Genomic DNA, 22,642 nt, shown 5'->3' with positions numbered 1-22,642 from the left:
AACCAGGGTTACTCACCACAGGAATGGGTTCGTAAACTATCGGAACTAATCCAAGATTCAAGTTCGATGAAAGAAATTCTTCGACCCAAGATTTATTCGAGCGGGAAACGTCCGGCAACACTGCTGGATGATGATCGATGGAGTGTGACCAGTGTTGCCGACAATATTTCCCTTAATTCAAGATCTTCGGGCAACGATATGGTTTGTGTGTTTGACCTTTGACCCCGCCATCAATGCTTAACCTTTGACCCCCCATTAATGTTTGACCTTTGACCCCGCCATCAATGTTTGACCTTTGACCCTACTCTCCCTCAAAGTTTAACCTTTGAACCCAGCCTTAATGTTTGACCTTTGACCCCAGCCTCAATATTCAACCTTTGACCCCAGCCATAATGTTTGACCTTTGACCCCAGCCTCAATGTTTAACCTTTGGCCCAACCCTCAAAGTTTAACCTTTGACCCCAGCCTTAATGTTTGACCTTTGACCCCACCATCAATGTTTGACCTTTGACCCCCAGACACCAGGGGAGCATGTTAAGGTCGTCGAGGACTACGGAGGTCATGTGACCGCAAATCACTTAAGTGTTACCAAACGACAAGTCCTACTAGTGGTGAGTCTGCGTGATGAATTCGTGCTTGTACAAACACAAGATGGCAGCAAAGAGGGTCTCGTTCCAATCAGCTGTATAGCGCCACTCGGTGGTGAGTTTATATGATGTTGGTTATCGCAATGTGCTCGCATAAGTTGTGTGACTTTGTGGGTGATTGTTTTCTGTATGGCTGATAATTCGAACAAGTCATTAGTGACCACTGGGTTGGAGTAATTGCTGTTAAGTGTCTTCCCCAAGGACACATACGCCCACAATGTTAGCAGCGTTAGGCTTTAAATCTAGTATCCATGGTTGCCACTCCCATGCCCACAGTCGAGCTACTGAAGCTATTGCAGTGTGTGGATAAACAGACATGACTTTTGGTTGGTTTGGTCATTTATATCCTCGTGGGTGGGAACTTGAGTGACTTATCCATGGTTGCCACTCCCATGCCCACAGTCGAGCTGCTGAAGCTATTGCAGTGTGTGGATAAACAGACATGACTTTTGGTTGGTTTGGTCATTTATGTCCTCGTTGGTGGGAACTTGAATGACTTATCCATTGTTGCCACTCCCATGCCCACAGTCGAGCTGCTAAAGCTATTGCAGTGTGTGGATTAGCAGACATGACATGGTAATTTACTGATCGAACAATTTAAACGTTGGTTCTATTTTGTTTAGTAGTTGACTCATAACCGTACACGTCATAACCAGCGGGTGATTAACGTTTAATTGTGAAAACGAAACAGAAAAAAGTGAGCTGGGCGTTTATATTGTGTGGTAGTGGTAGTGCTGCGCGATTATAATAATGAAACTAATATTGAACAACGCGAGAATGTTCATACAAAATGAACGTTTGTGACGTAACATTGGTGTGTAAATGTAATTGTTACGTAGTTCATTGTCACAATGGTGAATTCGGCAAAAAATCTCAACGTCACAATGCAATTAATTTTCATTGTGACCAAGCAATCAATTAACAATCGTTTCAGTGACGTAACAGTGATCACGTGACATGCGCGCCCACGTGACTACTGGTCGTCCGCGATCACTTGCATTGTGACACAGCATACGTAACAATGCCGTTAGAACAGCTTCGTAAAATATCATTGAGACGTAACAGAAGAACCTGGAGGAGCGAAGAATTAGTTGGTTTGTTTATTATAATTGTTTGAAATATTAATTTAATCAAAGTCAGGTTTCGCGCGTCGATCGATATCATGCAGCTTCTTGTATGTGACGTAACAATGCTATAGTTCTCCTTGTACACCGGTATATTGATTATTACGTCATAGTCGTGTTTCACTTATGTTGAATAGACATTGTGACGTCACATCCGATATTCTCGCGCCCACGCTAACGTCATTTCCTGTGAAATTCGGTTCGATTGGAATCTGACGTCACAGTGCGATGTTTAGCGTCACAATAGACCACGTGATGTTAGCATCCCAGTGGTGCCGAATTAAAGTAAATTCAAGAAAGAATCGACAAAAGTTTAACCTACGGTCATCACTGACATCAATTATTTATCGACGAATCAATTCTAGGTTTTACGACAAATCGTTTCATTGTGAACAATTGTGACGTCACATACAACCGCGGTCGCTGTTTGTTGTGTTTCATTGTTACGTCATTGTGCACTGATGTGACGTCACAACGCATTAACCTTGGTCGTCGTCACGTGATATTGGGGGTTTTAGAATTAAACGTCGAAATCGCGCTCGACCCGATAAAAAAATCGAAGTGAAAGCAGTGTTGCCAAGTAATTTTTTCTCAAGTGTTTCCGGTGTTAAAACTTCGATGAAGTCGAAATAAAAGTGTTTCCAGCTTAAAACTATTTACCAGGCAACACTGGTCGGTTGCATTAGCGGCGGCCCGATTCGTTTGTGATGTCATAGATTCGCGTTAAAGCGCTATTGGAATGTTGTTGATTGTTTCACAGTTCTAGATATATTGTAGTCAGCTTGTGACGTAACAGTAAGGACATAATCAGTTTAACAATGGGTTATTATTGTCTTATATTACGGTAATTGTTGGAACGTCTAGGTCACAATCAAGTTTCAATCGGCCATTGTTGAGTTTTAGAATGGATTGTTATAAAATGTTAGCGAGGTGTCCGCGATTGTTTCTGTTGCAACGTCACAATGCTGATAGTGACGTCATCAGTGAGGGTATATAAGATGTCTATGTTGTTTATATATGATGTCTATGTTGTTTATATATGATGTCTATGTTATTTATATATGATGTCTATGTTGGTATATATGATGTCTATGTTGTTTATATATGATGTCTATGTTGTTTATATATGATGTCTATGTTATTTATATATGATGTCTATGTTGGTATATATGATGTCTATGTTGTTTATATATGATGTCTATGTTGTTTATATATGATGTCTATGTTATTTATATATGATGTCTATGTTGGTATATATGATGTCTATGTTGTTTATATATGATGTCTATGTTGTTTATATATGATGTCTATGTTGTTTATATATGATGTCTATGTTATTTATATATGATGTCTATGTTGTTTATATATGATGTCTATGTTGTTTATATATGATGTCTATGTTGTTTATATATGATGTCTATGTTGTTTATATATGATGTCTATGTTGTTTATATATGATGTCTATGTTGTTTATATATGATGTCTATGTTGTTTATATATGATGTCTATGTTGTTTATATATGATGTCTATGTTATTTATATATGATGTCTATGTTGTTTATATATGATGTCTATGTTGTTTATATATGATGTCTATGTTGGTATATAAGATGTCTATGTTGTTTATATATAATGTCTATGTTGTTTGTATATGATGTCTATGTTAACTTCCATAAAAGAAGTTACGAAACTAACAAAACAGTGACTCGTGCGTTTAGAAAGATGACTCATTATGTTTAGTGTAAATATTATTTCTATGTTTCAGCTACGAGCGCCGACGGCGAACCCGGAAGTGAGGTCACGAGGTCGAAAGGTTACGTGGGGTCAACCGCGACGTTGCCCAACGAGAAACGATCGGGTGAGTTAATGATGTCATAATGTTGATGATGTCACGTTTGATGATGTCATAATACCAGGGTTCCGTAAATGGTTAACGTCAGCTTCGAGGAAAAAGATAACGAGCGGAAGTGCGACTGTTTACAAGATCCCACACCAACAAGTTGATGATTCCAATGAAACGAACACAAGTAGCATGAAAAAGGTGAAACATTTTAATCACAAAATATCTATGTTGTTAATATGATATCTATGTTAGACGAAATCCCTTGAGACGCCAATAAAACCGTCGTCGGTGAAACACCTTGTATCCGACGGCAACGACGAGGAAGAAGTCTCTCTACCGCCACCTATGCAGATCGTCGGAAATAAACTTGTCGGAAGTCAGGTGATTATGATGTCATAATGCTCATATTGCTTCAGTGCTCGTCTTTGTTTGTTTGTTGTTTGTAATTTAATGTTTATGTTTCACCCCCCAACCCCCTTCACCCCCCCAACCCCTTATTAAACTTCCCCCCACCCCCCCACATCAACCCCTAGCTATCGTCAGCTTGTTCCCTCGAACCCGAACTTGACTTCAATCATTCAAACGACCTCAGACAAGAAATGGAAATTATTTTAAGCGAAAAGTTTTCGGTATTTTATGTTGTTTCTATGTTGTTTTCATTATTTCAATGTTACTTACATTTGTTTTTGTGTTGTTTCGATGTAAATTATATTATTTCTATTTAATTTATAATATTTTTATTTAATTTATATTATTTCTATTTAATTTGTATAATTGTAATTTAGTTTATATTTATACTATTTCTATTTGCAGAAGTCTCAGCCAATCAAAACCATCGACGACGATGACGATCGTTTAGCCGAAGACATTTGGATGAAAATGGTAATTATGATGTCATAATAAAACTACATTATGATGTCATAATAAAACTACATTGTGATGCCATAATAATACTACATTGTGATGTCATAAAGCCGCCTTCAACGAGTGCCACAACAGCCCAACCACACGATGGCAGCGTCAACAATGGATCGGAGCTTCGTGAAACTTCAATCATAGGTGACCAACCCCCCCTAGTGGCAGAGAAACCAGCATTGAATGAAGTTGATTTATCGTTGCAGCGACGCAGATACGTGTTGATGGTGGGTTTGGTTGGCGAGTCGGTTCCGTTTAATAACACTTGTTTGCAGGAACTCGTGGAAACGGAGCGCGAATATGTGGCGGATCTTAACACGGTGGCGAACATGTACATGACGAAGGTGTTGGAGCGGGGATTACCCTCACCTGATAATGGGAAGGAACGCATCGTGTTTGGAAATATTGTTCGAATATTTGAATGGCACCGAGAGTAAGTTGTTGGTGTCGAGTTTGTTGGGTGGTTTATGTGGATGTAAGATGCTATGTTCAGTTACTTTATTAATTTATTTATTTTGATCTCTTTATGTTTTAGCACTTTCCTTAAAGAGGTTGAGGCATGTTTGGACGACCCGGGGAATATGGGACGCATGTTTTGTAAATACGTAAGTGGGGGTAGTTTGCAAAAGAAACTGTAAAATAAATATATATTTAACAAACAAATTGTAAAACCTGAATGAACGTCGTTCCATTCAATCGTGTTTATGTTTGATTGACAGGAGAGGAGATTGAACATGTACGTGGTATATTGCCAGAACAAACCGTTATCAGAATATCTCGTCCATAAACACAAAGTACCTTACTTTAGCGAGATACAAGATGAACTTGGGACAAAACTGGACATTACTGATTATCTCATTAAACCTGTGCAAAGGATCATGAAATATCAACTTTTATTGAAGGTTTGTATGATTTCTATGTTTAACGCTTAAATGATTCAGTGTTAAGCGAGACTTGTGTGATACCGATTCTATTATTCCCTGCGTTCGTAACTCGTTTGTTGTGGCTTTGAGTCATCAATTGTGTGATGTCATAATGGATTATTTGCAGGATTTCCTTAAATTCACGGAACGAGCGAACGAGGATTGCACAGAGTTGCGCGCAGCAGTGCACGTGATGCACGTCGTGCCCAAACTTGCCAACGATATGATGATGGTAGCAAGGATGAAGGATTATACCCAGGGCAGGATAGCCGCGCAAGGGAAACTTCTCCTCCACGAAACCTTCATCGTTAATTCCGGTTCCAACGAAAAAGAACGAAAAGTTTTTTTCTTCGAACAATCGGTGATTTTCAGTGAATTGATCGACAAGAAGGTTGAGGAGCGAGGGTTCGTGTACAAAGACAGGTAAGTTACAAACGTGTTAACTTGTAAGTGGGCAGGAGGTGTATGAAACAGAACACCCGTGTTATAACGACTGTCGTTGCCCCGCCATGCGAGGATAAATAAGTTACATACGTGGTAACTTGTAAGCGAGCACGAGGTGTATGAAACAGAACATCCGTGTTATAACGACTGTGGTTGCCCCGCCATGCGAGGATAAATAAGTTACATACGTGGTAACTTGTAAGCGAGCACGAGGTGTATGAAACAGAACACCCGTGTTATAACGACTGTCATTGCCCCGCCATGCGAGGTTAAATTTAACGACGCCCCCTCCCCAGTATAAAGAACACAGATCTTGAGTTGATTGACATACCGACGTCAGACGTGAGATTTAAGTTGCGGAAGCGGGGATTTCCCGACTCGATAGAACTCACCGCACCGTCTTGCTCCATTAAGTCTACATGGATGGATATTGTGACGCAACAATTAGACAATCAACAAAACTTTATGAATGGTTGGTGGTTGTGATGTCATAATGTTGGTTGTTTTAATTAACTTCGTTGCAGCTTTAGCCGATCCAATCACGTCACAAAAACAACAACAAAGTATTTGCAACAGCAACAACAACAACAACAACAACAACAACAACAATACTTTGCCATTTCTTTGTAAGTTTAATCTTTTTCAAAAGTAAAACTGCAGGAATTTCAGTTTTAACATAATTATATGACTGGTTTAAAACTAAACCCATCCAAGTGTTGTCTCGTTTATATAGGGTTATTGTAACTATGATGTCACAATATTGCAGCAACATTTCGGTCGCATTTAAACTGTGAGACGGGTGGTGTAGGCACGACGTCAACGATGTCGTTTCAGTCGCTAGAAGGAGCTAGCGAGCTGACTGCACCACCGGGGTCAAAACAACAAGATTCGGTAAAAATATATTCTCCTGGTATTTTTAGCAATTTTAAATATTTTTAATGTTTCAGATTTCGAGCGAAAAAATAACGTGAGTATATGTGTATTCGTATTGTGCTACCATAGAAATAATATATTTGTTGCCCCACAGATATAATATATTTCATAGAAATATTATATTTCCAGCACAATAGAAATATTATATATCTAGCACTATAGAAATAATATATTTATCAGCGAGGGTTGTTTATTGAACCGGAACAATCCCATTGAACCGCGACCAGCGAGCACTTACCACATGTTGGCAACAAAGAGCAACAACAATAGAGGTCCCCACCAATCAGCGCCAGATTTATCGACTAAAACCTCATTCTGGTCGTCCCCGTTATCTCCGGCCAATATTCGTTCGTCAACCTGCAAGTTCATCTATCCTGGTGATGTCACAAGGTAAGTTGATGATGTCATCGAGTGATGATGTCATCTAACCAAATATCCACAGTTTCGACCAAACATCCGTATCGAGCGTTTCAACTTACGGGACGTTACGTTCGTCACACGAGGTGCTAGAGAAGGTAATTTCCCCCAACCTGATATTAAACATAGAAATCTAATATTATTCATGGTAGTCGATGGTCGTTGCAACAAGCGAATATAGAGCTGTTCGTGAAAATGAGATTTCTGTGAATAAGGGAGATCCCCTCGAGATTATCGCAACCAATGCACAAGGTATGACATCATCGTTCATGACATCATCGATTATGACATCATCCACGCAGGTTTATGTTTGGTACATAAAGTGGGTGATGGGGGTACACCCGCTGCTGAGGGGTGGGTACCTGGGGTCGTGGTGGGGCATGGGGGGGTTTCCCATCAACGATCAACACCGCGTGCGGTCAAGCGGAACAATAAGAAAGGAAACTCAAGGTAGGAAATAATTGCCGTCGACGCTGCTACCATCGTGGGCGTATGTGTCCTGGGCAAGACACCTAACAGCAATTGCTCGTTATAACGACTGTGGTTGCCCCGTCATGCGAGGATAAATAAGTCACATATGTGGTAACTTGTAAGCGAGCACGAGGTGTATGAAACAGAACACGCGTGTTATAACGACTGTGGTTGCCCCGTCATGCGAGGATAAATAAGTTACATACGTGGTAACTTGTAAGCAGGTACGAGGTGTATGAAACAGAACATCCGTGTTATAACGACTGTGGTTGCCCCGCCATGTGAGGATAAATAAGTTATATACATGGTAACTCGTAAGCGAGCACGAGGTGTATGAAACAGAACACCTGTGTAATAACGACTGTCGTTGCTCTGCCATGCGAGGATAAATAAGTTACATACGTGGTAACTTGTAAGCAGGCACGAGGTGTATGAAACAAAACATCCGTGTTATAACGACTGTGGTTGCCCCGTCATGCGAGGATAAATAAGTTACATTCATATCCTACTTTGGAAATTCCCCTGCAGACAAACCCTGACAAGGATTTTACGAAAAAGTAAAAGTTCGGAAAAACTTTCGTCCAAATCTCATTCTTCGGATCAACTGTCATCTACTATGATGTCACAGATAATCAGATGACAAAACAGTGATGTCACAATGCTAGGCAACCAGTGTTGCCGGCCAATATTTTGCTCAGTGTTGCCGTTTCAATGTTTACCTTCTCATGACCTTGTTTTATAATATTTCTATTATGAAGCAGTGTTTCCAGTCGTCTCGTTCAAAATTTAGCGGGCAACACTTTTACTTAAAGCTGGTGATTCGGGAGCAATTATGACATCACAAACCATCAAGGTTTATTTATCGCTGTGTTTTTATGATGTCACACTCCATTGTTTATTGTTTCGTCACAATTGCTTCATAGCAAATAAAATTTTTCATTGATTCCTGTATATTGCTGTTATGATGTCACAGCCATTGCTATTATGTCGTCACCATTCCATCTTTTGCGCCACCGGGTCTTTAGCAACGTTAAGGTTCAGGGACGAAATATTTTCAAAACTTTGTCTCAAAAACATTTACCCAACCCCAAGGATATTAATAACATTTCTAATAAATCCTCTGTGACCCCAGGTCATAGATATCATATATATAACTTGTCTATATATGATATCTATGGTACACTAACATAGTAACTCCCCTTTCTCCTTTGTTTCTTTATTGTGCGCACATTTCCTCCTCACGCATGAGTGCTTCTCTACGAACATACGTTTTCTCTTTGATCTGTGTTGTAGGGCACAGAAATAAAAAAGAATAGAACCATAGTACTCTAAACACTGTTTTAGAGTACTATGATAGAACGCACATCTCTAATGTCGGTAAAGGAGAGAGCATGATACACTCTCTCTCTTTTTCACGACTCGTTCCCGTTTACTATAGTAGACAACGGAAGCCAGGCCGTTTTATGTAGTTTTTCTTTGTTTTTTTGACTTAATTTAAGTTTATAGGGAAAAATAAATATTTCCAGACATATATATATGTCTATCAAACCGTTTGTTTGAACGTTTTTAATTAAATTTATAAAATAATTAATTTTCCTAAACAAGCGCTAAAGTGTAAGCGTTAACCTACCAAACATTAAACTGGCCTAATAAAGTGGAATAGTTGGTGTAGTTTTTAAAATAAACAGCTAAAACCTCCTAAAATCACTGTGCGCCTATCTTTTACAATGGAGACCAAGCGAAATGGGGACGGAGTTGGCGGTCACGTGAATGGAAAAAAGAATATATCACGGTTTTGGGAAGTTGCGCGTTCTACTCATTTTATTTCTGTGGGGTAAACACACTCAATCGCTACATTGGTCATCTAAATATGAGGTATTCCTGCCTTTTACTGCGCTGGTACAAAATGTACCCAGTCTGCTAAAACAAGTTGGTGTAATATTGGTCGACCACCGATAAATCATAAAAAATAACACGTTTAACGAATTATCAAGAGCACATTTTATTAAAAAAGACCTGTTTGTGAAAAAGCTCTCTTGTTTTATAATATTTCTGTCTCACAGTGCTTCCCCCATATGAACTTTAACCCCGTGACCCCTGTGACCCAGTACTCACATTCTTACCAAAACACGAAATGTCGGGTTCAAGGTTTCTATTTTCTGCCAACAAGTTTTCTGGAAATCTCTCGACGAAAGTTTGGACAAGTGAGTATTGTGACGTGATTTATATTATTATCACGTCATAATCCTGTTTAACGATTATTGTTTTGCTGTGAATTCCAACTGTTAATGAATAATGACTTTGTTATTTTAACTAAAACTATTAATATTAAAATTACTAATTTGTAATTAACAATAAAAAGAATTATTTTTTGTTTTTATGATGTCATATTATTTTCCAGGTCAGGTGAGTCTTAAAGATGACAATGGACGGTTGGGAGGTAATCCTTTAGCTGGTGGCCACCTGAAATTTTGGTTTCAAAATGTTCCTTAGGTCTCACTGATACTCATTGTATAATTTTTTTTTGAAAAAACTCGGGCGTTCGTGTCGAAAATTAACTTTGAAAGTGCGCGAAATCGTGCTGCGTCACCGTATTTTCTATATCAGCCGTTATGAATTAAACCAAGGTTGGATTATTACGTCATAGAATGCATATTGTTACGTTTGATTCCTACGTTAAAACAGTGGGGAAAAACAAGGCTATACCGTCGTATAACGTATGTAATATACCACTATTGTGACGTAACGGACCGCGATTGTGACGTAATAAATCGTTAACCTTACGCAAATCAGACGAATTACGGTGACACAGCATGTTTTTGCGCATTTTTAAAGTTAATTTTCGACACGAACGCCCGACTTTTTTGAAAAAAAAATTAGACAGCAGGTATCGGTGAGGGCTATAGAACATTTTGAAACCAAAATTTCAGGTGGCCACCAGCTAAAGGATTACCCGGTTGGGATGTCATAAACAAAACTGTCCAAAAAGTTAATTAATTTTTGTTAGATTTCACGAAATGTTTCGACAAACCAAAAACTTTTCCAAAACCTTGACAACACGATGTCACCGGAACAATTGAGGTTTGTGATGTCATAATGATGATTGTTGATGGTTACCTAGGTAACGAGGATGTTAAAACAGGAAGTGATGTCATAATGTTCATTGTAGAAAGGAGTGGTCATGCACGAATGATCGTAGTTTGACCTTTGACCCCAGCAAGATGACAAAGCTATTAGACCACGATAATCATGAAATGAGGAAAAAGTTTCGTGAGTTCATGAGTGACCCGGTAATGACCCCTAGATACGACATTCCTTTGGCCGAGGAACGAGAGGTCGCGCTTCAACGCTTACAGAGGATTTGTGATGTAATAATATAAATTGTTAAATATAAATGTTTTATAAGATATTTATGTTGCAGGCAAAGTTTATCTCCGTTACCGACTTTTGGACGAACCCACTTCGAATATTTGCCGCTCACGAAATATCGGCGATCATCGACCCAGCGATGGCAACAAAGATGACGGTATTATGACATCATAGACGTTGGTTAACACTGTTTATGACATCATAGACGTTGGTTATCATTGTTTATGACATCATAGACATTGGTTATCATTGTTTATGACATCATAGATGTTGGTTTCAGGTTCAGTTTAACTTATTCGGGGGTTCTGTCGTCAAACTCGGAACTAAACGTCATCATGATCAATTAATTAAAGGTGATGAGATATTGAATATATGATATCTATGTTGAACAATGAACACAATATATATGATATCTATGTTCCAGGCATTGACACTTTGGACGACGTCGGTTGTTTTGGTTTAACGGAGCTTGGGTACGGGAACAACGCTGTGGAGATGGAAACCACTGCTGTCTATGATAAGGTGGGGAATACCCTCATATAGGAATATTAAATAACAAAAATATTTCCAGGAAAGCAAAGAATTTATCATTAACACTCCAACGACGCTCGCTCAAAAATATTGGATCACCAACGGAGCCGTTCATGCGAAACATATCATCGTGTTCGCTCAGGTCTGACTGGTTTATATTATTTTTATGTTGTAGTTGCAAAACCTGTTGTTCAGCTTTTAATCGATGGAGACAACAAGGGAATCCATGGTATTTTGGTTCGTATCCGTGACGATAATATGCGAATCATGCCCCGAGTGAGGGTTGAGGACATGGGGCACAAGATGGGGCTAAACGGGGTCGATAACGCAAAGTTGTTCTTCGATAATGTGAGGGTGCCGAGGGAGAATTTGCTGAACAGGTGGGTGGGTGTGGCAGCGGGGCGGCTCCGAGCATGGTATATTTATATGATTTCTATCCAGGTACTCAGACGTTGCTGAAGACGGAAGTTTTACGTCGTCCATAGATGGTGGTAGAGATCGTTTTCTAACAGTTGCAGACCAATTGTTATCGGGTCGTATTTGCATTGCCTCTATGTCGATGGGAGCCGCTAAGGCGTGTCTCACCATCGCGTTACGATACGCTGCTACGAGGTTGACTGTTGGAAAGGGAGGAAGGTCGGATACATCTATACTCACTTACCAGGTATGACATCGTGTGGTGAATGTTTATATTTTAACGAGGTTTGTCCTTAAGCTACAACAGCGCGCGTTGCTCCCTCTACTGGCGAGAACATACGTGATGAACTTTGCGCTCGACTACGTTAAAGACATGTGGACGAAACAACAACTTAATAAAGGCGACTCTAAAGGTCACGCGGAGGTCGTCACCCTTTGTTGCGTCATTAAGGCCATTGTTGGTTGGCACGTCGGTGAGGTTGCCACGGTTGCTAGGGAACGATGTGGGGGGCAGGTGGGTTGATGATGTCACGTTTAATATGACATCACAAGTTTATTATGACATCACAGGGATACTTGAGTTGCAATAGGTTCGGTTCTTACATCGGTTCGTCGCACGCTTCAATGACCGCTGAAGGCGACAACTCTGTGCTTATGCAGGTGGGTGTGGCAGGGGGGTGTGGTGGGGGTGTGGCAGGGGGGTGTGGTGGGTGGGTTTATTACCCTGTTGTTAGGTGTCTGTACAAACAAGCTGAGCAATAGTATATTGCATTCACCACATTATTCAATGAGGTTCCCTATGTTTGAAAAATATGAGTGTAACTGTATTTTAACAATGTCACCCCAGATTTTACCCTGCTGTTAGGTGTCTATACAAACAAGCAGAGCCAAAGTATATTGCATTCACCTCATTAGGTTCCCTATGTTTGACAACGTAACTTTAACTTAACCTCATGCAACAGAAAGTTGCGAAGGAACGACTCGCGAAATTCAAGCCAAGAATCCCCGAGAAAGTTGCTGAAGGTAAACATAAAAGTATAATATTAGTAATATACAATAGAAATAATATATGACAGATTTATCGAACGATGGATACTTACACCACCTACTGGACGCAAGGGACATGATAAGATTCTCGGAACTCGCTGTTAAGTTAATGTCGGCCGGAAAGAAGGGATTGTTTGAGACGTGGATGCTCAAGGAAAGTGATCTCGTTCAGGTGTGTGGGGGTTGGGGGTGTGTGGGGGTTGTTATTGATATTGTTCCTACGAACAGGGTGCAGCGTTCGCTTTCGGGGAACTCCTGGTTTCTGACCAATCGCAAGCCGTCCTTGAGTCATGTGACGATAGCTTGAAACCGATGATCCGTGAAATCCGACGACTTTATCTGCTCGACGCGGTTCAACGGGATCTGGGATGGTTCACCGCACACGAACTTATATCACCTCAAACCGCTAAACAGGTATGAGGTCTTTGATTGGCGGCGAACATGAGGTGTTTGATTGACGGGTTGGATTTGATTGATAGGTTGCGTTTGGTTGACGGGTTGCGTTTGGTTGAGGGGTTGCGTTTGGTTGAGGGGTTGCGTTTGGTTGAGGGGTTGCGTTTGGTTGACGGGTTGCGTTTGGTTGACGGGTTGCGTTTGGTTGACGGGTTGCGTTTGATTGACAGGTAAACGAGGCAGTAGCACAAAGTTGTCGTATGTTGGCTCCTCATTCGCTGGAACTTTGTGGTTCGTTCGAACTCACCGATGAAATGTTGTCGGCCCCGATCGCGTTGGATTGGGTGAAGTACAACGTTGGCGATAACAGGGGCGAAGTCGATCATTCATGATGATGTCATAATGTTAATTCTCAGTTTATGTTTTCTTTAATTGAAGTCTTTGTTTGTTATTGTGACATCACAATTGATATATGATGCAATAAATAAGAAACAAACAACTTCATTGTGATGTAACAGCTGAAAATATTTTTAATTCAACAAACAACGAAATACCTGAGCAACAAATGGTGAAACTTCATCGATCTGGGTTCGATAAAAATTTTGTTTTACAGTGTTTTGTAACAATGCTGATTATTGGGTATGCTGATAATTCATGCGGAACATGACATGGCAAGCAAAAGAATAAATAATTACGTCACGGTGACGTCATCACTCCGGACGGCTCCGTCCCGTGGTAAGTTGTTCAATAAGTTAACATCCGCATGATGGCGCTAGTCCTTGATATGACGTTTGCAGACACGAGGTAATATTCACCCCGACTGGTGCGGAAAGCTTCCCAATCTGCACATGGACCGATTGGAACGGTGTGAACGGGAACGAAGTGTTCCATACCTTGCCACCTAAAGTAAGACCGGGTAGTTGATGATTTTTATACAAAGTTTCAAAGTAAAAAACTAAACCGAACTAACAAATGGGTGGTGACGTCAGGTGAAACCAATACTGACGTAACCAGGACGTGTGAAATATTATTAGGTGCGTCATTGATCGTTACGTCATCACATATTAATGAAAGATTCTCACCGGTAGATGACGCTCTTATGGTTTCGGTGTTCGTCCGAAGCCGAGGCCGAAACGAGGAACGAATCCGAACCCACTTCGAACACTTCGATGTCACGGGCGCTGTTTGAAAGTAAAGCATTTTAATCCCAACCTATTTATATGGCATTTAATAGCCCTTGATGCATGTACATGACTATATGACCCCAAGTTACCCCGGGTATATGACCCCAACCCGCATACAAGGAACAACGCAGTTACCGTTGTCTTGTTTTCTTGGGCAAATTCTCGAACCTATAAAAACATACGTTACCCCTGGGTTGGAATTTCTTGGATTTTCACGAATTGATTTATTTCTTCTTGAAACTCGAAAATAAAGCTGTTTATGACGTAGGTGACCCGATCTGGACTGTTGTCGTAATAATTCGCTACAGCGATAAAGTGGCGACCGGATATGACGAAATATTCCCAATCAGTGGCACCAAAAGTCTGCGGATGGCGAATGATAAGATATTTGTTAATTAATGTTTAGGATCTTACCTCAATATATTGGAAAGGAACGAAGTTGGAATGTCGCCACCGGTAGATGACGCTATCGAGCTTCGTTTTGACGCCATTAAACGAATTCGCTACAGCGAGATAATGGTCGGCTCCGATTTGAAAATGTTCTACGTCATAAGCGCCGATTGTTTGGAGCGCCTACGTCACAATGGTAATTGATGATATTAGAACATTGTATTCTTTACCTGGTATTTAATAAACGCGCGATGATCTGGATTCCACATGTAAACCCAACTCGTCTCTTTCTGTCCATTGTCTGCCATTTATGACGTATCAATATATCGTATGACGTCATACATAGTTATAATACGTCACCTCCTGCGTAATTCGCCACCACGAGGTAAAATTTACCATCGACTTGAAAACTTTCCCAATTTCTTGCGGCGAAAGTTCGAATGAACTGATGCGGAACGAATCTTCGGCGTTTGTGGTTCCACCGGTAGATGGCGCTCACTGCTGTCGGGGAATTCCCAACCTCGTGGTTCGCTACAGCGAGGAATTGCTGGAAACAATCAATCACATTATGACGTCACAATAAGGTAACAAACCCACCTCGCTTTCGATTGTAAAGAATTCGAAGTGACGCGCTGTTTCAGTGGCGATATCTTGGTACGCCACAAACCGCTTGGTGTCGCTCTCCCACTTATAAATCGTCGACGCCATGTTCCGATCTCGTCCCTGATTGGCTGCAGCGAGAAACGTTCCCTCCCCTGCTACCTCAAAAACTTCGATGTCGAGCGTTTTACTTTTCGTTAACAATGACCCATGCTCAATGACGTAATCAAGCTTCGGCTGTGCTGTAACAATGATGGTTATGACGTGTTTATGTTAAGTATTATGACGTCATACTCGAAGCGATTGTCATCCATTTGTCTTCTTGACACATTGTGACGTCACCATCCTGCTTCCGGTACATTAATTGTCCTTTGTTATCCGATGTACACGTCATCGTGATGTCATCATCTACGACCACTTTCGTTGTTGCTTCTGACGTCATAATTATGATTAACGTAAAAATATTGTGACATAAAAAAGTGACGTCATACTTTTGCTCGTGTAAACTTGAACTCCGAACCAATCCGGATATGACGTGTGTGATGACGTAGGACAAAGATGGCGTGTAACGTCACTTCCCGCGATGAACTTCAATTGTCGAAGCACTCCCTTTTATGACGTCACATTATAATTTACCTTACCATGACGTCATAATACTTACTGTAAATCTCCCGCGTTTTTTTCTTCGACTCGCGATGTGAAGTCTAGCGCCTCTGGTGGACATTCTTTGCGGAAAAATTAATCCGCTGTAACGAAACACTCGTTAGGTGGCGGTAGTGACTATGAGGTTGTTTGTGTCGTAACAATCGGCAGGAAACTCTATTGTGACATCACAACATGAGGGATGAACTGTGACGTCACAGACAACTTAAGTTTGATCGACAGCCTACGACCATTGTTACGCAACAGTTAAACCGGAAACGCGATAATTTCCTAACCGGAAGTGAGGTACACGCCACATGAGTCAATGAAGCGTCACGTGGTCCAATAATGGCTGACGTCACTATCATTGTGACATGGGTGGTCGCGATAAAACGCGGCATCAAATTTATCGATTGTGACGTTTACTGGAATGCGATACTGGTTTGTGACGTAACCAAGTGAGGGCCGCTTTTATTTCGTCATAATGTAAAAAATCGCTGCGGTAATAATGGATGTGATTGTGACGTAATAATGGATGTGATTGTGACGTTTTCGATTTCAAGGGTTTCATGTTCGCTACAATTACCCAGTGTTGCCAAACTTGTTTTCGGTCAACATTGAAACCCCAGGTCGGCGCCGATTATTCAGGCGGGGTCAAAGATTAAGGGTTGTTTGTGACGTAACAATGCGGAACAATGAACCCACTAGACCGTAGCAACACTGTTACTTTCCACCTGGCAACACTGTTACTTTCCACCTGGCAACACTGTTACTTTCCATCGCCTCCCGTGATAAAGATGTCGCGTCTGGGAGTCAAACGTCATAAACAAGAAACAATGGAAAACAATGTTTGATTGTTTCAATTGTTGTGACGTCACAATACGAATATTCACGAAAGATTTTTAAGTTGTTTTGTGACGTCATGAGATTAAGTTTAATATAACGTAAGAAAGAAGAACAAACGAGCATTATCTACGTCATAGCTAAAGTTTTTCGATTGTTTTGTCATAAACACGTGTTCGTGGCCAGTGAAGCGTGACCAGCGTTTGTGACGAAACAAACGACATCTGCACAGGATATTTGACGTCATAATACTTATTTTTACCTTGTAGATGACGTCATACAGTCTATTGTGAACTTGACTTTTGACCCCGCTACTGCCATCACCACTGTGTGCCACTCCCCGTCGTTGAACCTCGCATCTTCGTATCTAACATTACGACGTTCACCCAAACTTCGACCAACTAACTCAAAGTTTAACGAATTTCTTTGCAATCTTAATCCAACCAACACCGTGTGCCGGTCCTGCGTCATACGTTAGTTGCGTCATGCGCGTCACGTCATATGCGTCACCCACCTGCCCCACCAACGTCATCAAGTATTCATTCTCGCTCCTGGGAATTTCCCGACGGAACGTCACGACCAATGAAAATTCGCGCGGGAAGAAATTGCATGACGTCATGATGACGTCGGCGTTGACCCCGAGTAACCTTGCTTCGGGGTCAAACCTGTACCCTGTGACTCCTCCCTCCTTAAATATCTCCACACCGGTTGGGAGGTCAGGATGTTCACTTAAAGATAAAGCCAATATATCCACAACATCAGTACCTGTGAATATAAGGTAAGGTTAATTATGACGTTTTCGGGAGGATTGTTATACCTTTACGACGTAACAAACCCCCCTTCCTGTTCGATTGTTAAAATCGCGACTTCCCGTTCTAAAATAACCAACCTGTATTATGACGTTGCAAGGTAGACAATGGGGTTTGTTTTAAGTTTATGACGTAACAATAGTTGTGACGTCGAACATTTGTTTTGAATTTAGGTGTTTGTTACGTCACAATCCCGTCTCAATTTTCAAAACAAAGTATGTTTGATGACGTCACGGGTTATGACCCCTACATGGAGGGCAACGACCCGAAGTAACCTCGAAACATTTTTAGTGTTTGGTTATTTCGTAGTTATGACGTTAAATTTATTTATGACGTATAAATTCCTGGCACGCGGTACGTAACAATAGCTTCCATAGTGACGTATAAATCTATTTTTCTTCAGTAAGACACGTGACGGGATTTTATCATAACGACGTCATATTACACTTGATTGTCGGTTTTTACACCATTGTGACATCACATCGATAGCATTGTGACGTAACATTACGGATGTTTATTGTGACGTCGTTGGTCAAGTTTTGTGACGTCACAAACACGATTGTTAAATAAAACTTTACCGTAAACAAAGCGTTATTGTGACGTAAACAATACTTGTTTATTTCAGAGGCTTATCCACGATTTGGGTGGGACCAATATGACGTAATAGACACTTTGTGACGTGGTAAAAATAATTAATTGATTATGACGTCACAATTAATAGAACCTGATATTGGTTGTGAGGTAATAATAGTGGATTGTTAGTTTTGGCGGAATCCTCTTGGAGTGGAATCGCAAACATCGCGCGACGTTAAAAGGGTGTGTGACGTCACAGATAACTTCTTAGATTCGCGAATTAAAACTTAAAATATGATGTGTGACGTAACAAAGAATCGAAAGTGAAACAATTGTGACGTCATAATGATCATTGGCGCCAGCGTAAGTAGATTCCTCTGCAAGTTCAACAATCGCCACTTATGTTGAAACAATGTTTATTAGGCTTAATGGGCATTGTGACGTCACATTTATCATTTAGTGACGTTTCCGGTGCATTGTTGCTTAGCAACCGAGGAAACCTAAGATAGATGATTCATTGTTTCATCATAGACGACCATTGTCACTAAGTTTAACGAATAATGGGATATTATGACGTGGTCACCCAAATCGCGGAATCGCGTTTGACAAGCAGATTAACAATGGGAGTCGATCCGACAACTTTGATTATTAAAATCCTTCCCAACAACTCGCTATTATTACGTCACAAATACTATTCAAGTAACAATGCAGATCATTATTATTACGTCATAATCCAACCTGTGCAGAGCCTTTGTAAAGGTTTCGGTGACGTCATCGGTGCTATGGTAATCCACGTCACAATCCATATCAGTGACGTCACAATCATTATTTACCGAGAGAATTGTTAAGCATTTGTGACGTCAGATGACGATGCAATTCTAACCTTACTCAGCAAACCCTACTATGACATCACATTCTGCATTGTGACGTCACAAATCACTTGTCAGCAGCGGAAACGAATTATCTTCTCGAATTACTTCGATTGTGACGTTAGTTATACTGTTTGTTACCACGCTTTCAAGAAAACGTAAAAACTGACGCCACAATCACCTTTCTTCAATATTCCCTATTGTTACGTCACAATATACGGAAAAACGTTAATGTGACATTATAATTAGCCCAATCGCAACAACCCAAACATCGCGTCAATCGCGCACCTCGCTGTTCTCACTGAATCGAAACTTTTTGGTGAAAACTTAAAAAGAAAACGAGAGAGGCAGTAAACGAGAGAACGCGAGAAGAAGGGGCTATGTGTTTGTTCCTTATCTATGGTCATTGTTACGTAGATACATATCAATATTGTCACGTGATTGTAACATTGTGATGGCATATTGCGGCAATTTTTTTTATTTCTAAAATATTGCATTGTTACGTCATAGAGATACATTATGACGCGACAGCCTATAATTTAAACTGAAGCAACAATCGTCGCGTTATCGCGTTGATCTAAAGTGGCCGGAGCTTTTAACATATTCATCCGCGTGGTCATTTTAACAAAATTTAGATCAAAAAAATAGATCCCACCTGCTGCGGTTGAATATTTACTTAGCGAGGTTGAACAGCTGTTGCATTGTGACGTCACTGCAGCTATCGTTCAAGAATTTATAATTCTCTTCAAAGAATTTCAAACAATAATTGTTTGTTTTGTCTATTATGACGTCATATAAGTCAAGAGTTTATTAGAATTTTCGTGTTCGTTTATGACGTATGAAAGGATAATCTTTAAATCAACAAAATATATCAAAGCGATGTTGTATTATGACGTCATTAAAGGACGGTTTATGATGTCACGACATTTTGTAAAAATCCCCATTGTGACGTCACATACGAACTAAATCTCGATGATCACGTGATGTTTGCGAAGCTGTCACTTCGCGGCGCCATCGCTACTTCCGGTATTAAAACATTATTATGACGTATACATCGTGTTTTTCATTGTGATGTCACAAATGCAGGGGTATATGACGTCATGTATCGCACGATTGTTTTAAATTAATGAAACAATTATAGTTACGTCTCATCGCACCTGTTCAAACGACAATCCCTTTGGTTACGTCATAATAAAAATCACCAAAAATAAACATTCCATTATGACGTAACAAACGTCGACAATTATTTTTGTTGACGAAACAATGGATTCGCCAAATATGGAATTCTCAAAAATATTTGTTTCGTGGTTTCTCGATGAAGAATTTTGTATTGTTACGTCATATTATCACCCCGAATGGTTCGTTTAAATTTTTGGCGAGAAATTCTTTGCAACTTATGCGTCATAATGCCACTTCACTATATTGATACGTCATAAACGATATTAAATGAACCGATAATTAAAATCTTTAATTGGAATCGCGCCAAAGATGTCGGCTGATCCTAATTGATGACCTCTGTGACGTAATCTGTTTAACAATCGGCCTTTGTTGTCTTTCTGTTACGTCACAATTTAATTTTTTATCAATTTTAATTCAAGTTAATTGCGAGCGCCACCGTGCGGGCGAATTTGTGATTAATAAATACGCATGGTGGCGGTGTTAAGTTATTACGCTTGTGAGCTGTATTGTGACGTAACTATAAAAACAACGGCCTCTAATGGTGTCATGGAATTTCATACGTTACCACTGTGTGGCAGCAGAGTGGTAGTTTGTATTGTGACGTCACAGATTAACATCAAAGCGCAACTATCGACTGATTATGACGTGATAATTGCAGAGATACAAGCAAGGTATCATGTAAGGTTAATCCCCTAATCCGTCATTCTCATGTTACGTCATAATCAAAAACGCTGGAAGGAACATTCATGACGTCATATTTAATCCCCACACGCTATTGTTTGATCATAATCGCCAAGTGTTTTAATCCGATTTAATTCGAAACAAAGTTATCGCGATTTTGGCGCAAAAATACCGGAAGTGGATCACTTGTGACGTCACAAGCAAACAATATTATTCCAAAATTCAATTGTTTTTTGATCACGCGTTTATATGGTTTGTGACGCAGTATTTATTATGAGATAATCCATCGTATGTGACGTCACAGTCCTCATTGATGCTAAAAATGATTTTGATAAATTTTGTTTCGCGGGAGTCGCGGTGAGCGGCGTCGATGAAAAAGTTTGTGAGATGAAACGAGTGCTTGTTGGTTTTTATTTCAAGCAAGCGTGAAGCTGTGGAAGATGGTGTTGGGTTGTTGGGTTGTGGGGTTGTGGGGTTGTGGGGTTGTGGGGTTGTGGGGCTGCATCGCTACTGGCAGCTCTCCAACCCGAAGAGAGAAAAGTGAAAAAGTCAAGTTGTCATGGTTACGCGCTAGTAGAAAGTTTTATTTCATCGAGTTTTGTTTTACTGAAGGCTGTTTTAGAATCAGAGAGAATATTTTTAGATTGTTTATTATGAGAAGACTGTTGTTTAAAATATTACAGTTGTAACAGAATCAGTGAAGTGTGACGTCATGAACTTCGTTATTTCGCGTGTAAACGTGTATCGTGACAATGTCGATTATTGGTTTCCTGATTCTCGGCAACTTATAATTTATTCTTGAATCGATAATTAAACATCAGGTTTATACTGACGTCATAGTGTCGATTCTCACCGAATAATTACTGCAGTGTTGCCGAGTTTAAATTCACCCAGATTCTTTGTTGTTATAACGTAACAATGTTAATTGGGATGTTGATTGTCTTTAATATTATCGATAGCTTACGTCACAATGCAAAAATATTTAACAACGGTTGTGTAGGATACGTCACAAACGACTCTCTGTGACGTGTCATACACGTGACGTGACCCGCATCACAACAAACATGAAAATATTCGGCAACACTAAGCAGTGCTTCCAGTTGTTTTTATCACAAACCTCAAATCGCGACTATCGCTTCGAATTCTTAATTTATTCAAAAATTCATCTGTGACGTCAAAATTACTTTCTTACGATGATTTCGAATTAACAAAGGCCTCTTGTTACGTCATAATGCCACACACGATGCATCGCCACGCAATATACATGCATTATGACGTATAAATCGTCTCATTACGTCACATTCTGTTAAATTTGTTTCTCACTTGTTACGTCATAATCAATCTAAATCTCTTGACAATTGTTAATCGATTTTGACGTAATAATGTAAGTTGTCCCAA

At 40.1% G+C, this 22,642-nt stretch overlaps 4 protein-coding genes across 7 annotated transcripts in view; 3 read left to right on the top strand and 1 right to left on the bottom strand.

Moving 5' to 3' along the window:
• The window catches only part of LOC149730488 (triple functional domain protein-like), a 25,436-nt gene extending 16,768 nt beyond the window's left edge, over positions 1-8,668 (top strand). Inside the window, exons 32-52 of one of the 2 annotated variants that reach the window (XM_089883853.1) lie at positions 22-201; positions 519-702; positions 3,537-3,629; positions 3,688-3,812; positions 3,867-3,995; positions 4,148-4,243; positions 4,428-4,496; positions 4,589-4,756; positions 4,805-4,962; positions 5,065-5,134; positions 5,249-5,431; positions 5,580-5,875; positions 6,193-6,368; positions 6,421-6,522; positions 6,663-6,787; positions 6,844-6,863; positions 7,010-7,219; positions 7,272-7,344; positions 7,399-7,498; positions 7,549-7,696; positions 8,246-8,668. In XM_089883853.1, coding sequence (XP_089739979.1) covers positions 22-201; positions 519-702; positions 3,537-3,629; positions 3,688-3,812; positions 3,867-3,995; positions 4,148-4,243; positions 4,428-4,496; positions 4,589-4,756; positions 4,805-4,962; positions 5,065-5,134; positions 5,249-5,431; positions 5,580-5,875; positions 6,193-6,368; positions 6,421-6,522; positions 6,663-6,787; positions 6,844-6,863; positions 7,010-7,219; positions 7,272-7,344; positions 7,399-7,498; positions 7,549-7,696; positions 8,246-8,357 — 2,817 coding nt within the window. In that variant the 3' untranslated portion in view covers positions 8,358-8,668. The remainder of the gene's footprint in view (positions 1-21; positions 202-518; positions 703-3,536; positions 3,630-3,687; positions 3,813-3,866; positions 3,996-4,147; positions 4,244-4,427; positions 4,497-4,588; positions 4,757-4,804; positions 4,963-5,064; positions 5,135-5,248; positions 5,432-5,579; positions 5,876-6,192; positions 6,369-6,420; positions 6,523-6,662; positions 6,788-6,843; positions 6,864-7,009; positions 7,220-7,271; positions 7,345-7,398; positions 7,499-7,548; positions 7,697-8,245) is intronic. The other variant, XM_089883854.1, reaches the window with a different exon arrangement.
• On the bottom strand, positions 6,663-19,685 carry LOC149730486 (thrombospondin-type laminin G domain and EAR repeat-containing protein-like). Of its 3 annotated transcripts, XR_016385623.1 has the most exons (14): positions 19,254-19,683; positions 17,648-17,898; positions 17,396-17,595; positions 16,310-16,394; positions 16,140-16,257; positions 15,943-16,080; positions 15,646-15,890; positions 15,409-15,595; positions 15,279-15,349; positions 15,073-15,231; positions 14,846-15,021; positions 14,557-14,655; positions 9,348-14,375; positions 6,663-8,999 (listed from the first exon to the last, which is right to left on the bottom strand). XR_016385623.1 is itself a non-coding variant. In XM_089883880.1 (13 exons), the coding sequence occupies exons 1-13, from the start codon at positions 19,339-19,341 to the stop codon at positions 14,219-14,221; spliced, it is 1,974 nt and encodes a 657-aa protein (XP_089740006.1). In that variant the 5' UTR covers positions 19,342-19,683; the 3' UTR covers positions 6,663-14,218. The 3 variants fall into 3 exon arrangements, 2 of the variants coding, with proteins under 2 accessions (XP_089740006.1, XP_089740007.1); XM_089883880.1 differs by having other exon boundaries at positions 6,663-14,375; XM_089883881.1 differs by lacking the exon at positions 15,073-15,231 and having other exon boundaries at positions 6,663-14,375; positions 19,254-19,685.
• On the top strand, positions 10,140-13,973 carry LOC149730487 (uncharacterized). Its single transcript, XM_089883882.1, has 15 exons — positions 10,140-10,157; positions 10,725-10,798; positions 10,887-11,085; positions 11,139-11,243; positions 11,367-11,439; positions 11,511-11,608; positions 11,658-11,759; positions 11,813-11,997; positions 12,059-12,281; positions 12,333-12,548; positions 12,605-12,694; positions 12,997-13,057; positions 13,111-13,253; positions 13,310-13,495; positions 13,705-13,973. The coding sequence occupies exons 1-15, from the start codon at positions 10,143-10,145 to the stop codon at positions 13,864-13,866; spliced, it is 1,932 nt and encodes a 643-aa protein (XP_089740008.1). The 5' UTR covers positions 10,140-10,142; the 3' UTR covers positions 13,867-13,973.
• The window catches only part of LOC149730485 (thrombospondin-type laminin G domain and EAR repeat-containing protein-like), a 22,619-nt gene continuing 17,746 nt past the window's right edge, over positions 17,770-22,642 (top strand). Inside the window, exon 1 of the mRNA XM_089883884.1 lies at positions 17,770-17,911. The gene's annotated coding sequence lies outside the window, so the exon portion shown is untranslated. The remainder of the gene's footprint in view (positions 17,912-22,642) is intronic.

Source organism: Ciona robusta, chromosome 9 (genome assembly GCF_009617815.1).
Source record: "Ciona robusta chromosome 9, ASM961781v2".
Classification (NCBI taxonomy): Eukaryota; Metazoa; Chordata; class Ascidiacea; order Phlebobranchia; family Cionidae; genus Ciona; species Ciona robusta.
The sequence above is the reverse complement of the archived record's forward strand: the minus strand, read 5'-3'. Positions and strand labels throughout refer to the sequence as shown.